General features: G+C 36.8%; 1 protein-coding gene across 1 annotated transcript in view; it reads left to right on the top strand.

Moving 5' to 3' along the window:
• The window catches only part of LOC136405291 (estradiol 17-beta-dehydrogenase 11-like), a 46,991-nt gene extending 35,223 nt beyond the window's left edge, over nucleotides 1-11,768 (top strand). Inside the window, exons 6-7 of the mRNA XM_066384542.1 lie at nucleotides 7,288-7,404; nucleotides 11,013-11,768. Coding sequence (XP_066240639.1) covers nucleotides 7,288-7,404; nucleotides 11,013-11,103 — 208 coding nt within the window. The 3' untranslated portion in view covers nucleotides 11,104-11,768. The remainder of the gene's footprint in view (nucleotides 1-7,287; nucleotides 7,405-11,012) is intronic.
• Nucleotides 11,769-15,407: the final 3,639 nt, after the last annotated feature.

The raw sequence follows: 15,407 nt of genomic DNA, 5'->3' as shown, positions 1-15,407 counted from the left end.
CATTTACATGTGGAATCTAAAGAACAATATAAATGAACAAATGAAACAGAAAGACTCATAGATACAGAGAAAGGACTGGTGGTTGACAGAGGAGAGGGGTTTGGGGAACTGAATGAAAAAGGTGAAGGGATTAGGAAGTAAAAATAGGGAGGTCTAAAATAGTCACGGAATGTGAAGTATAGCATAAGAATTAAAGTTAATAATATTGTGACAACTGTGTTTGGTACCAGGTAGGTACTGGAAATATTGGGGAAACACTTTGTAAAATATATGAATGTCTGAGCACTATGTTGTACAACTGAAACTAATATTAATAATATTGGATATAAACTGTAATTGAAAAATAATATAAAATAAAAAGCAATAAACACACATAAAAAACAACAAGAACCAATATCTATTAACTTTCTGTGTTGATATATAAAGAGTTTCCTTACCTTATTCTATTTATTTATTTATTTATTTATTTATTTATTTATTTTTTGTATTTTTCTGAAGTAAGAAGCAGAGAGGCAGAGAGACATCCCGCATGCATCCGACTGGAACCTACCAAGCAAGCCCACTAGAGGGAGATGTTCTGCCCATCTGGGCTATTGCTCCACTGCAACCAACGCCATTTCAGTGCCTGAGGTGGTGGCCATAAAGCTATTTTCAGCACCCTGGCCATCTTTTGCTCTAGTGGAGCCTTGGCTGTGGGAGGGGAAAAGAGAGATAGAGAGAAAGGAGGGGGGAGGTGCGGAAAAGCAAGATGGGCGCTTCTCCTGTTTGCCCTGGCTGGAAATCAAACCCAGAACTTCCACACGCCAGGCTAATGCTCTACCACTGACCAACCAGCCAGAACCGCCTTATTCTTTTTAATGTTAGCCAGCAATCTGGGTTTATGTCTTTTCAATGGAATGACATTTACTTATATATTACTATTTTTTCTTTTTAGCAAAAGAGAGAGACAGGAAGGGTGAAAGATGAGAAGCATCAACCCGTAGTTGGGGCAATTTAGTTGTTCATTGATTGCATCTCATATGTGACTTGATGAGAGGGGGCTCCAGCAGAGCCAGTGACCCCCTACTCAAGCCAGTGACCTTGGGCTCAAACCAGTGACCTTTGGGCTCAAGCTAGCCAGCATGGGGTCATGTCTAGGATCCCATGCTCAAGCCAGTGACCCCGTGTCAAGCTGGTGAGCCTGTGCTTAAGCCAGATGAACTCGAACTCAAACCTCAACCTCAGGATTTGAAACCTGAGTCTTCAGTGTCCCAGGGCAATCTCTAGGCACTGTGCCATCACCTGGTCAGGCTGGAATGACATTTAGATCTCTAATCTTTTAAAATTGTAATAAATGCATAACCTTGTTTGTCTGTGCATGTGTACATCTATATACGTGTTATGTGTTTATATATTCATATATATGTATATTTATGTATATGTATGTGTATGTGTGTATTCTGGTTCATTTTTCCAACCATTTTGTTATAATTTTTTTGTTATTTTTTAAACAATTGCTTGATCAATGAGTAGGAACTTATTTACTTTTATTTATTAGATTTATTAGATTGTTTCCAGAAGGATTTTAATTTATCCTCCCACAAGCAGGGTATGCCCTTGCCCTCACCTTTTCTAACTTTGAATATTAGCACACTTTTAAATTTTGCCAATATGATAAGAAAAAAGGATTTCTATGTTATATTATATTGTTGGCCCTGGCCAGCTGGCTCAGCAGTAGATATTCAACTTGGCGTATGGAAATACTGGGTTTGATTCCTATCAGGGCATAAAGGAGAAGTGACCATCTCCTCTCCATTCTCCCCCTTCTCTATCTTTCTCTTTCTTCCTCTCCCACAGCCATGGCTCAATTGATTCGAGCAGATTGGCCCCAGGCACTGAGGATGGCTTCATGGAACCTCCACCTCAGATGCTAAAAATAGCTCTGTTGTGAGCAACCCCAGATGAGCAGAGTATTGGCCCCAAACAGGGGTTGCCAGGTGGATCCTGGTTGGGGTGTGTGCAGGAGTCTATCTCTCTATCTCTCCACCAATTACTTAAAAAAAAGAAATATATATTTGATTATTAGAAAGGCTAACAGTTACCTTTTTATATTTAATAAGTTCTGTTATCCTACCTACTTTACTCTGCTTATACAAATCAGACTGCATTATACAAGTTTTTATACAAATCATGTAAAGGAAGTTCCATTGTTACTTGTTTGTTATGTGTTCTTGTTTTTTGATGAAAGCATTTTGCCAATTGCTTTTTCTGTGCTCATTGAGATGATCATGTGGGGCTTTTTCTACATTCTGCTAATATGGTATATTACATTGACTAATTTTTATTTGGTGAACCACTTTGCATTCTTAGAATAAATCTCATTTGGCCATAGCGTATAATCCTTTTAATATGATGCTGGATCTGATTTGATAGTATTTTGTTAAAAATATTTGCATCTATATTTATAAGAGATATTAATATGTAGTTTTCTGGTGATATCTTAGCCTGGCTTTAGTAACAATGTAATTCTGGCCTCATAAAATTAGTGAGGAAGTATATTCTTATCTTTTGAAAGACTTTGAGAAGGACAAGTGTTATTTCTATAAACATTCTAGTGTTGATTCTTTAAACATCATGAAACTATCTATCTGGTCCTAGGATTTTCTTTGCTGGGAGTTTTTTGAGTACTGATTCAATCTCTTGTTAAAGGTCTGTTCAGATTTCCTATTTCTTCCTGAGTCAGTTTTGGCACTTTCTGTGCTCCTAGGAATTTGTACATTTCACTAGGTTATTTAATTTTTGGTATACACCTTTTTTTAAATAGTGTTCTAATTCTTCTTTATTCCTGTGAGGTTTGTAATAAAGTTTTTGTTTTTACTCCTGATTTTCACAGTTTGGGTCTTCTCTCTCTTTTTCTAGGTTGTCTAGCTAAAGATTTTTCAATTTTGTTGATCTTTTTAGAGTCAACTTTTGTTTTTATTGATTCTTTCTATTGTTACCTAGTCTGTATTTTATTTATATCTGCTTTAGTCTTATTTCCTGCATTTTGTTTGCTTTAGATTTAGTTTCTTTCTTATAGTTTCTTAAAGTGGAAAGTTGATTTGAGATCTTTTTTAATATAGACATTTGTAGCTATAAATTTTCCTCTGAGCATTGTTTTTACTACATCTCATAAACTTTGTGTGTGTTTTTTCATTCACCTCCAAGTATTTTTTTAATTTCTTATGATTTCTTTCTTTGTCCCATTAGTTAATTTCTTCATATTTCTGAATTTTCTTGTTTTTCTTTTGTTATTGATTTCTAATTTTATTCCATTGCGGCTAGAGGACACACTTTGTATGATTTCAGTCTTTTTTAATTTAACAAGATTTTGGGGGGGGGGGGCTCAAACATATGATCTGTTCTGGAGCATGCGCTTGTACCCTTAAGAAGAAATATGTATTCTGCTGTTGGGTGGAATTCTACAGATGCTGTTAGGTATAGTTGATTTATACTCTTTTATAAGTCTTCTATTTGCTTGTTATTTTCTGTATAGTTGTTCAATCCATCATTAAATATGAGATTAATGTCTCCAACTTTTATTATTACCCTGTCTTTATCTTCCTTCAACTCTGTTAATTTTTTGTTTTATGTATTTTGGGACTCTTGTTATATATATGAACATATATATATATTTTATTTTAGAAAGAGAGAGACAGAAAGGGAGAGAGGGAGGAGATGATCAACTCTTAGGTTTTTTCACTTTAATTGTTCATTTGTTGCTTCTTATATGTGCTTTGACCCAGACGTTCAAGTCAAGCTAGTGACCCATGCCAGTGTTGCGACCCTGTGCTCAAACTGGCAAGCCTGTACTCAAGTCAGTGACCTCAGGGTTTTGAACTGGAGACCTCAGCATTCCTGGTCGGTGCTCTATCCACTGTGCCACCACCAGTCAGGCTGAATAACTTTTTATTAAATGATTTTCCACCAAATAAGTTATCTTTTCATTTCCCATTAGTGATAGAAACAATGCAGCATAATCTGAATTTATTATAGTAAGTATAATTGAATGTTCTGATTAATTTTTGTTGAACATCTTTCTGAAACACCTACTCTCCTATATGTAATATACATGACAGAATCTATTTTCTCTAAAAATTTTGATTATCTATGTGCTACAGAAAGACACTACTTTTTTATTGACTGTTACCATGAAAAAAGATATTATGTAAAAAGGTGACAAGTAATAATTGTATAGCATAACGTATAAAGTGCTTGTATCATATATGTACATTTCTCATTTAATCGTCATGTTACCAGTGGAGTACTGAAGCTGGATTTTACTCATTCAGTGATGTTATGTTATAGCTTGAAATTAGCCACTAGCCCTGGCTGAGTAGCTCAGTTGTTTAGAGCATCGTCCCAATGGACAGAGGTTGCTGGTTTTGATCCTGGTTAGGGCACACACAGAAACAGATTGATGTTTCTGTCTGTCTGTCTGTCTCTCCCTTCCTCTCTCTCTAAAATCAATAAATTTAAAAAAATAAAATTAAGTAAAAAAGAAAAAAATTCTGCGGCAAAAAAAGAACTAAAAAAAAAATTAGCCACAGATGGAACATTTATTCCATAGAAATTAGAAAATGCTACCAAACTGGTCATTCTGTCCCATTGAGAAAGAGTTGTTAAACTTTAATTAGTGTACCACTGCTTCATTCCTATTTTTCAGATTAAATACAAAAACAAAGCCTGAGGTTTAGAGAGTAGAAATGCGTCCCTCAAAATTATTCATCTATTTAAGTGGTAAAGTTAGATTATCAAACACAGCCCTCCTTCCGGAAAATAATTTTTCTTTCTAAGTATTCCTATGGCCCCCCATGCATTCTCCTTTCCTAAAGCAACAGGTTGGCCCAAAGTGTGTTTGATTGTTTCTACAAAATCCTTTGTGAGCATTTATTTAATAGGATTTGCAACTCTTTTTGTTAACTGCTGTTAACATTAGAGAGTCAAGGGAAAAAATATATCCACATTGTGACATATTAGTGATTAAGATTTTATTCTGCCAAGAAATTGAATTCTTTTCCAAAAGCCTTTTCTTTTGGTCTTTTAAAAATGATATTGGACAGCCATTAAAGTTAATTTAAAAAAACTCCTTTGGCAGAGGTAAAAAGATCAAGTACACTAAGTTCAGTCAATGCAACACTGTTTGGTAGGTTAGCAAGGTCATAGTGTGAATAAGGGAGTGTGCTGTACTGTTTACACAGTTATTTGTGAGCTTTGGTGGAGCTTGGAAATATTAAAGTCTTGATAGCAACGGCTAGAAAATGAATTTCCTTCTGTATACTTTTCAAGACACAGGTTCTCTTTGGTTTTTGTTTCATCCTCGTTGGCACCCACAACTTGTCTGTTGCTACAGGCTGAATGAAGGACAGCTTAGTCTTCTGTAAACTTACATTGCCTTTCATTTTACCTCCTTTGGGCCAAAAGCTTCACTTCCATTATTATATTTCCTCTCCTGTCACATCTCCAAGCTTTTATGTGCAATAATACTACAGTCTGTCCGTAAAGTCATGGTGCACTTTTGACCGGTCACAGAAAAGCAACAAAAGACGATAGAAATGTGAAATCTGCACCAAATAAAAGGAAAACTCTCCCAGTTTTATACCGATTCAGTGCAGTTGGATTTGGGCTCATGCACAGATTTTTTAAGGCTCCTTAGGTAGCTATCCCATATACCCTCTACAGACTCTTCACTGATTGATGGCCTACCAGAACAGGGTTTCTCCACCAAACTGCCACTTTCCTTCAACTGCTTATCCTACCAAATAATGTTATTCCTAGGTGGTGGCGCTTTGTTATAAACGCGCCTACATACACATTGCACTTTGGTCATGGAATAGAATTTAGCGAGCCACAGAACACACTGAACTTTCCTCTGTACCATCCACATCTCGACTGATTGGCCGTGGGCTGCTGTGCTGTATACGCTGTGTTACGTCATCATCTGTGCATGCGCACATGCTGCCACATCATACTACAGACACTAGGAGGGTTTTCCTTTTATTTGGTGCATATTTCACATTTCTGTCATCTTTGGTTGCTTTCCTGTGACTGGTCAAATGTGCACCATGACTTTATGGACACACTGTATTTGCTTCAGGATCCTGGGGTGAACACAGTATTCTAATAAATGATTGACCTCTGCTGAGAGTGTAAGATTACATCCTGTATGTTTTAGTCTCTTCTCTTCATGTATCAATTATAGTGCTCACTTTTAAGTACAGTACTACTTTTCTCATTTGTCCCATTTTTATTTTATTGCATATTTTTTCTTTCTGAATGAACTATTTCTATATTTGTTCTGTATTTGTTCCTAAGAAATCTCATGGAGTTCTTTTTGTCTCTCTTCTTTTAACTAGTCACAACATTTATAATCTGCCTCCCCAATATGTTAGTCACCCAAATAGTTTAGCGACATTGGCAAAATTTAGAAACGTATTTAATTGGTTTCCCCCCCCAAATCATTAGTAAATCACTTGGAACTCAGGACCAACTCCTGTGCAGTTTCAACCTCAGTGCATTTATTCTAACACCCAGATAACAAAGAGCACAGGACTACCTGCTACTCAGTAGTGCACACACCAGGGTGATGACACAGTGAAGATGTAACATGGAACTAAGTAACAAAGCTGAAAATGAAACAAAGGCCTAATAAAGTGGTAAAGTTAGAAGACAATAAGAAGATTGTCCATACAGAGATTAAGGACCTGGAGCCAGACACATTCCTATATTTTAACTTCTCTGACACTTTAGAAATTGTTCATTATATATATATATATAATAACGTTTGTGTGATGGCATCTGACTTCTTTTCCAAAGCTTCTACAGAATTAAAAGTGATTTTATCAGTCTTAATGTAGCTGCATTATTTTTGACTTAGTTACTTTTTTATACTGTTCACAAAAATTAGAGGGTATTTTATCACTTCATATTCATTTTTGAAATATCCCCTAATTTTTGTGAGCAGTATACTTGTTATTTGCATAATAAGAACTATGGTTTCTCCTTCCTAGGGTTGTTGCAAAACCTCAAGGAGATAACCTGTGTAAAATACTGAACACAGTGGGCATGCCATCCATGATAAGCACTAAGTAGTTGTTGCTGTTGTCATTATTAATGCTAAAGCACCTACCATTTCTGAGCACCTGTGGTGGGCTAGGTGCTACAAGTCAGTTATGGTTCTGACAGTAATTTAACTGGTTTGTTTAGCACTAAACTAAAGCTGAAGCCTCCATGAAATTATTTGTTTCTGAACACAGTTTCTGGTTTCAGATTGGGACCCACCTTGGAACCTGAGGAAGTGGTAAGAGAGCTGATGAAGGGGATTCTGACGGACCGGAAAATGATTTTTGTTCCATCTTCTACAAAACTTTTAACAGCGCTAGAAAGGTAAGCAACAGTTATGTTTGCTAGCATTATGAATATTTTCTATCACATGGTTTTACTGATTTAAGGCCAAATTTTTGTAAAGTACGGTGAAATGAAATTAAGTGAATAAAAAATAATAGCCTTAAAGAATCCATCAGGTTTTAAACTACGTTTGTGAGTGATTGAAGCACGATTGATATAATGGTTGAGTGTGGGAACTGAATAATTTCCATAAGTCTTTAAGTTTTCTTTAAAGAAAAAAATTTGTATATTTTTGGAAGTCTTGTCTTAAAAATGAGTGACTGAAGAAGGACAGTTTTTAAGCATTAGCACATAATGGAATCATAGACAATGATGTTAGAGGAGGCCATAGTTAAGTACTATATATTCATTTAAATAGACCACATAATCACTGAGCTCTTATTTTGTGCAAAATTGTACTAAAGTTGAGAGTATGAGTATTTAAATTCAGAAACGTTTCTTTAGAGCAGTAGCTCTCAACTTTGGTGTACATTGGAATTCATCTGGGAGTTTTCAAGATGCTAATGCCTAAGACCTCCTCCCCAAGACTCTGATGTAACTGGTCTGGAGTGTGGCCTGGTCTCTGAGAGATAGAACGACTTTCCCTATGATTCTAATGTACAGCCAAGATTGAAAACCACTGATTTAAAGAACGCCTCATCATAACACATTGTTTCATCACTCATCTGGGAAAGCTGTGTGGCCATGAGGCTGGTCAGGTAATGAGGGGAAACAGAAGAGGTGCCTTAGCTTTAAAAAAAAAGTCTTTTCTTGTCCCTAGAGTAAGGCTTTTCCAACATGGTAGAGGATCAGGATTACTGGGGAAGTTAATTTAAAAATAGATTCCTGAATCTCACCTATTGAAATTTTAATATAGGGTGTTTGAGTTGAGACCACAAAAGCTGTATTTTTTTATTATTATTATTAATTTTTTTAGAGAGAGGAGAGGAAAGAGAGGGAGAAAGAGAAAGAGTGGGAGGGGAAGCAGGAAGCATCAACTCATAGTAGTTGCTTTCTGTATGTGCCTTGACCAGGCAATTTCAGGGTTTTGAATTGATGACCTCAGCATCCCAGGTTGACACTTCATCCACTGTACCACCACAGGTCAGGCAAAATCTGTATTTTAACAGGCGATTGCCACAAGCAATTGGTTCAAAGATCATACCTTGAGAACTACTGACACAGAGATTAAAAAATTATAAGAGATTAAGAGTACTAGGGTGGCCCTGGTTGGTTGGCCCAGGTAGAACATCCGCGGTATGTGGATGTTCTGGGTGGATTCCCTGTCAGAGCACAAAGTAGAAACGACCATCTGCTTCTCCACCCCTCCCCTTCTCACTCTCTCTCTCTCTCTCTCTCCCTCTCTGTTCCAGTGGTTGTCCCAGGCACTGTGGTCTCAGGCGCTAATAGATAGATAGATAGATAGATAGATAGATAGATAGCTCGGTTGTGAAGCAACGGAACAACACTCTTCAAGGACAGAGCATCGCCCCATAGGAGGCTTGCTGAGTCGTTCGTGGTGGGGCACATGCAGGAATCTCTCAGTGCTTCCCTGCTTTACACTTAATAATAATAATAATAATAATAATAATAATAATAATAACAATAATAAAAGGCACTAGGGCTTGTCAGGTTTTTAGCCCCTTCTGCTAGGAACTGTGGTTGAACATACTGAACATACTTAAATGTTTAGGTAGTGAAGCCCAAGGATCTTCTTGGTGAGCAAACAAGGTGTTTAGCATTTTACTTGTCACATCTCCTAATTAAGCATTCCTTAATTACAGTCCTTTAGAACAGTGATTTTTAACCATTTATACTTGTAAACTGGTGAAAATAGGAGAATTATTTCAGGGACTGCTAAGGTAGAAATCACCCTGAGCATAAGTGATTCTGACTAAGATCATTGGGTCTGCATCTTCATACAGCATCAGGGTGGTTTCTCTTTTGCGGGCTGGCATTAAGTTTCTGATAGACAGGTCTGCAGACCAGCGGTTGAAAAAACACTGCTTTAGAATATAACTCTATGAGGGAAGGAGCCTGTTTTCATCACTAATATCCCCTGCATTTTGAAGAGTTGATGGACACATTCAAAGCATCAAAATGTTCACTGAGTGAACAAATTAATTCTGTTTCGTAGATCTTTAACCCAGAAACTCAAAGTTTGTGCTCTGTAGTTAGGTGAAGCTGTGTTTGTGTGACTGTTTGCAATGTGAACATGATGTTTTATTTAACTCCTTTGAAGCTCAGTTTCTTATCTGTCACATGGAGACAAAAATAGGGCTCTTAGGGAAATGAAAGAATGCACTTAAAGTGTTTAGTAAACTATAAATACTCAATAAATGTTGCATACCACTGTTATTTTATTTTATTTTTTTATTTTCCTTAAGTGAGAAGTGGGAGGCAGAGAGACAGACTCCCACATGCATCAAGATTGGGATCCACCCAGGAAGCCCCCTATGAGCCAATGCTCTGCCTATCAGGAGCCATTGCTTGCTCCATTGCTTGCTACGTTGCTCAGCAACTGAGCTATTTTAGTGTCTGAGGTGAGGCCATGGAGCCATCCTCAGTTCTGAGACCAACTTGCTCCAATCGAGCCATAACTGCAGGAGCAGAAGAAAGAGAGAGAGAAGCGAGTGTGAGAGGGGAGAAGTAGATGGTTGCTTTCCCTGTGTGCCCTGACTGTGAATCAAACCCAGGACATCCACACACCCAGCCAACACTCTACCACTGAGCCCACCGGCCAGGACCTATACCACTGTTATTTTATTTTATTTTATTTTATTTTTAATTCTTTTTTTTTAATTTTTTTTATTTATTTAGTCATTTTAGAGAGGAGAGGGACAGACAGACAGAGAGAGAGAGAGAAAGAGAGAGACAGAGAGAGAGAAGGGGAGGAGGAGCTGGAAGCATCAACTCCCATATGTGCCTTGACCAGGCAAGCCCAGGTTTCGAACCGGTGACCTCAGCATTTCCAGGTCGACGCTTTATCCACTGCGCCACCACAGGTCAGGCTACCACTGTTATTTTAATAATTACCATTACTATTATCATTGACCTGGTTTTCCCTATGAATGTTCAGTGCTCAATTTCCAAATTTTATTTTAATGCCATGTAGTTATACTGATTTACATAATCTGTATAATTTCTCTCAGACTCATTGGAATGTGACAAGTTCCTCAATATCTCTTAAGTATAGAGTGGGGAGAAAAAATTAGACCTACTAGATACCTATCACTGTTTAAGCATTTTATAGGAACATGTTGGTTCTTCAACTAACACTGTGGTGTGAGTGTTAATTTTTTCATTTACATGTGAGGAATTTAAACTAAAAAGTTAAATAACTTGTTTAACATTATGCTCCAAACCAGGTGTATTGTCTCTATTTTCATTGAGCAATTCTGCATCCCCCAGTCTCTTTGTGTAACATTTTAATAATATAAAGGAAATGGATTTAATTGGAAAGAATATATAGTAGTGACTGTGTTAACATTCTTAATCTTGTTTAAAATGAACATGTTTATGATACATGATAAACATAAATATTTTAAGAAAAGATAACATGTACTTAATACTAATTTCCTGATCATGTTCTTGTATCTTTCTTATAGGATCTTACCTGAACGTTTTATGACAATTTTAAAAAGAAAGATCGATATTAAGTTTGATGCAGTTATTGGATATAAAAGTAAAAAACAATAAGTGCTCGGTTTTTTGTTTGTTTGTTTTTTTGAAAATTGATTTACTAGGTTTAAGTTGACTTCATCTAATATTAACCAGCTTGGACTTCTGCTTTTCCTAATTATTATTTTTTCTTCAATATCACCTTTTGAGGTTCTGGTGGTGCTCATTTATTACCAATGTTCTTTAGCTGAAAGCTAATTTCATATAATGCAAAGAAACAAATAGCAAGTGCCTTATGGAAGAATGGATAAGAAGAACAAAAGCAGTTTTACAATAATTCCTAAGATTTTGTGACTCATCTGAAGGCTCTGCAAAATTTGTACTATAAATGTTTGAGATATATTTTTATTTTTCATTACATTTAAATTTTGTATAATTCACATTTCCTTTTTCTATTGTATATAAAATAGAAACTTCAACTTCTCTAAATATAATAAAGGACTATATCTAGTAGCATTTCACAATGAATTTTACGTGATATAAGAAATGTCATTTAAACATTTCATCCTACCCATTACCACTGTTTCCTAAAGATACCTCACATTTCAGTGCCAAACATTTCAGCACAAGGAAAACTGGAGGTGGACACATGTTGTAAATTGAAAACACATCATTGGGATTTAAGGCTGAGAATTGGGAAAATGTACCTATAAGTGGCAATAATAAATGGATCAAGCATAAACTTGTGATGTTTCTATCTTTTTATTTTAAATAGAATATGACTTAACTTTCAAATTAAAAGAAAATGGATTCGGTACTCAAAGATCTTTCTTTCTTTCTTCCTTTCTTTCTTTCTTTCTTTCTTTCTTTTTATTTTTTAGTATCTGGAGATTAGATGTGAGTGAGACTCAGTGAAATGGTAATATAAGTTTGGTCCTCTAAACTGAAAAAAATAAGTATGTTTATTGTATTTCTATTAAAGAAAAATAGTTTCAAGAATATGTTAGACACGCAGTGGCCAGTAATGCAGTGGATAGAGCATCGTCCCAGACCACCAAGGTTGCCAATTAGATCCCAGAGTCACTGGCTTGATCCAGGGTTGCCAGCTCAATCCTGAGGGTACTGGCTCAACCTGAAGGGTGCAAGTTTGACACAAAGTCACCAGTCACGACATGTATGAGAAGCAATCAGTGGATGTACAACTGAGTGGAACAATGAGTTGATGCTTGTCTTTCTCTCCCTTCCTCTTTCTCAAATCAATGAAAAAGAAAAAAGATTATGTTAAACACATGAAGTAAAGAACATACATATCAAGTAAAGAACTTTGGTCCTTATATCAGAGAGTTCATATTCAGAAAACATATATCAGAGTCACTGACCCCTATAGAACGTAGCAAGTGAATCACATTTAGGTTCAAATCCTTCATAGTAAAAGATTTTGATCCATTTTATAAGCAAGAATTAATATTTATTCAACATATCTTTTTTTTGTGGCAGAGACAGAGAGAGTCAGAGAGAGGGACAGATAGGGACAGACAGACAGGAAGGGAGAGAGATGAAAAACATCAATTCCTCATTGCGGTTCCTTAGTTGTTCATTGATTGATTTCTCATATGTGCCTTGACGAGGGGGGGCGGGGGGGTACAGCAGACCGAGTGAACCCTTGTTTGAGCCAGCAACCTTGGGCTCAAGCTGGTGAGCCCTGTTCAAACCCAATGAGCCCGCGCCTCAAGTTGGCAACCTCGGGGTCTTGAACCTGGGTCCTCCACGTCCCAGTCCGATGCTCCATCCACTGAGCCACCACCTGTTAAGCTATTCAACATGTTTTAGGTGCTATCCTAAACTGTTGACTTATTGAACAAATTAATTAATTTCATCAATGTCATTGCAGATTATAAGAATTGTATGATCATCTGTTTAAGGAAGGTTGTGCTATAGATTTTGTACCATATAAGAACATTTCAGAAGGTATCATTCCTACAATAAATTTCTTCTTCTTTCCCATAAACTACCTTCTAATATAGAGAATCAAAAAAGAATTACTGCTGGACTATATTCAATAGTTAGTTAATGTAAAGACATATCCCAGTAAAAATGCCTGCTTTCCAAATCATCGTGTTTGAATGCTCTAACTTCGATTCTTTCCCATACCTTCACCACAACATAGTAGAACTCTACTAGAGTATCTATGAGAATGACACTAGAAGTCATAAGTCAACTTCTAATTCATTTTGAAATAGATGTAATTGTTTATTCATCTAATTAAATTTTTCTTTTTAAGATTTTATTTATTCATTTTAGGAGGGGAGAGAAAAAGAGAGAGAAGGGGAGAGTAGCAGGAAACCAACTCCCATATGTGCCTTGACCAGGCAAGCCTGGGGTTTCCAACTGGCGACCTCTTTACCCACTGTGCAACCACAGATCAAGCTGTTCTTCTCATTAAGTTTTTACCTGTTCCAGCTTGCCAAGTGGAATCGTGAGGAGAAAGCCGATATTGAAACTTCCAGTAAGGTAATTGAGGTTCAAAGAGTACTGATAACTTTCATCTTTTCACAATAAAGGAGTTTTGACTCTTAGTATACTTGTTTGAAATCAACACTTTTATGAACTTGACCTTAACCATTGTGGTTAAGTACTACTCCTTGGATACTAGGCTGACAAAATGATAATTACTTCTTTTTATTGAATGTTAACCACATGCTAGGTAGTTTGCCATTTAATTCCACAGCAGTCTTGTGTGGCAGGCATTGTTGAAGAACTTAAAATAGCTGTGAACACAGCAGTTGTAAGCAGGAATGCAGAGGAACCTTAGAAGCTGGAGCGCTGCACTGTTGGAAGGTGCACGATAGAATGAATACTGTACGGGTTCTGCATTTAGTTCTTTGCGTTTTTCATAAAAAGCTGCTCCAATTCACCAACATCAGGCAATTACTACTGTGACTCCAAGTTTAAAAACTTTTGTCATTTGAATAAAGTTAGTCTTATCTTATCTGTGAACCCACTTTTCAAAGGTTAGTGGGGAAATCCATCTCAGCCATCAACAGGGCTACTTCTGAAGGTTACACCAAAATCAGACTTACATTGATTGCCTTGGAGTAAATGGAGAAGACTCCTCATGTCAATTATCATGTTTCTCTGTGGTCCTAAACTAAGATCTTAATGACAGATGGCTCTCTCTTTTACGGGGTATAGAAATCCTGACTGCAGCAAAAACCCGCCCTCCAGTGACACACAACAAAGCCTTCCTCTGAGCCGTTCCTGTCACCCTGGAGCTCTTCCACAGCACTGTGGGACTCACTGACCTCTCTTCTATTCCCTTTGAGAATGTTTCTATGCTCACCTTCAGAAACACTCTTTCCTGCCTCACCCCCATGCCACCATGCTCATTGCCAGAAATGGACTGTTCTTAATGGAAATGGAGGTTAGAAAGAGTGGGGAACCAGGCCAAAGAAAAAGGTTAAAACTGACCTTTAATACATCTTCAACATCAACTCCGCTAGGGAGTAAATGGCTAGTAAGAATTTTAGTGTGGGGAAAGGGGGCAATTATTAACAGCCTCCTCTTCCAGGCTGGCTGATAGACTTTTTCCCTTGGTCAATTCTCTGTGTGTGACAACATTATTCCAATTTTATAGATGAAATAACTATAGCTCAGAGGTTCAACAAACTAACCTAAAACCACACAGCTACTTGGAGGTCAAGCTGAGGATTTGAACCCATGTTTGCTGACCTCACTGTCATACAGCCTCAGTGAAATTCTTAATTAAACAATCATGCTAAACACCTACTTTTTTTACCCCAACCTTCCTTGGTACTCAAAATTACCCAATGAAAATCTCTGGTGGCAATTAAGGCTACCTCATCTGGGAATTATTTTAAGAAGAAATAAAATGCTACAATGAAGATGTTCAACTAATCCACTTGATAAAGTTCCTGCCTGGCCTGGCCCAACATCACCACAGTATAATTTATTAATATTAGTATATTGAGCCTGAAAATACTGGAAGTTTTAATCTACACTGGATATCACATCCTTCCCCCCAATATAGATAAGAATTCTCACTTGACCTTAGAGCCAGTTTGACCAGTTAAGTTTTTTTTTGTTTTCGTTTTTTTGTCCAGGGATAAATGATCAACCTTAGAATTAGGGAGATGTGACTTTTAGTTTTATAGTCTCTGTAACTACTGGTATCCCAGTACTGCAAAAGGAGCACTGGGCAATCTGATTCAAGCTAGCTGTTCTGGAATCTCAGTTTTCTCATCTATAAAAGGATCAGATTAGACTACATAATCTAGATTATCTCCATATTCCATTAAATAAATGTCTATAATCAACAGATGCAAAAGCAAACATCTCTTTATCTCATCTGTGTTCTGTAACAG

Source organism: Saccopteryx leptura, chromosome 5 (assembly GCF_036850995.1).
Source record: "Saccopteryx leptura isolate mSacLep1 chromosome 5, mSacLep1_pri_phased_curated, whole genome shotgun sequence".
Lineage (NCBI taxonomy): Eukaryota > Metazoa > Chordata > Mammalia > Chiroptera > Emballonuridae > Saccopteryx > Saccopteryx leptura.
This window is presented reverse-complemented; position numbering and strand designations above follow the sequence as displayed.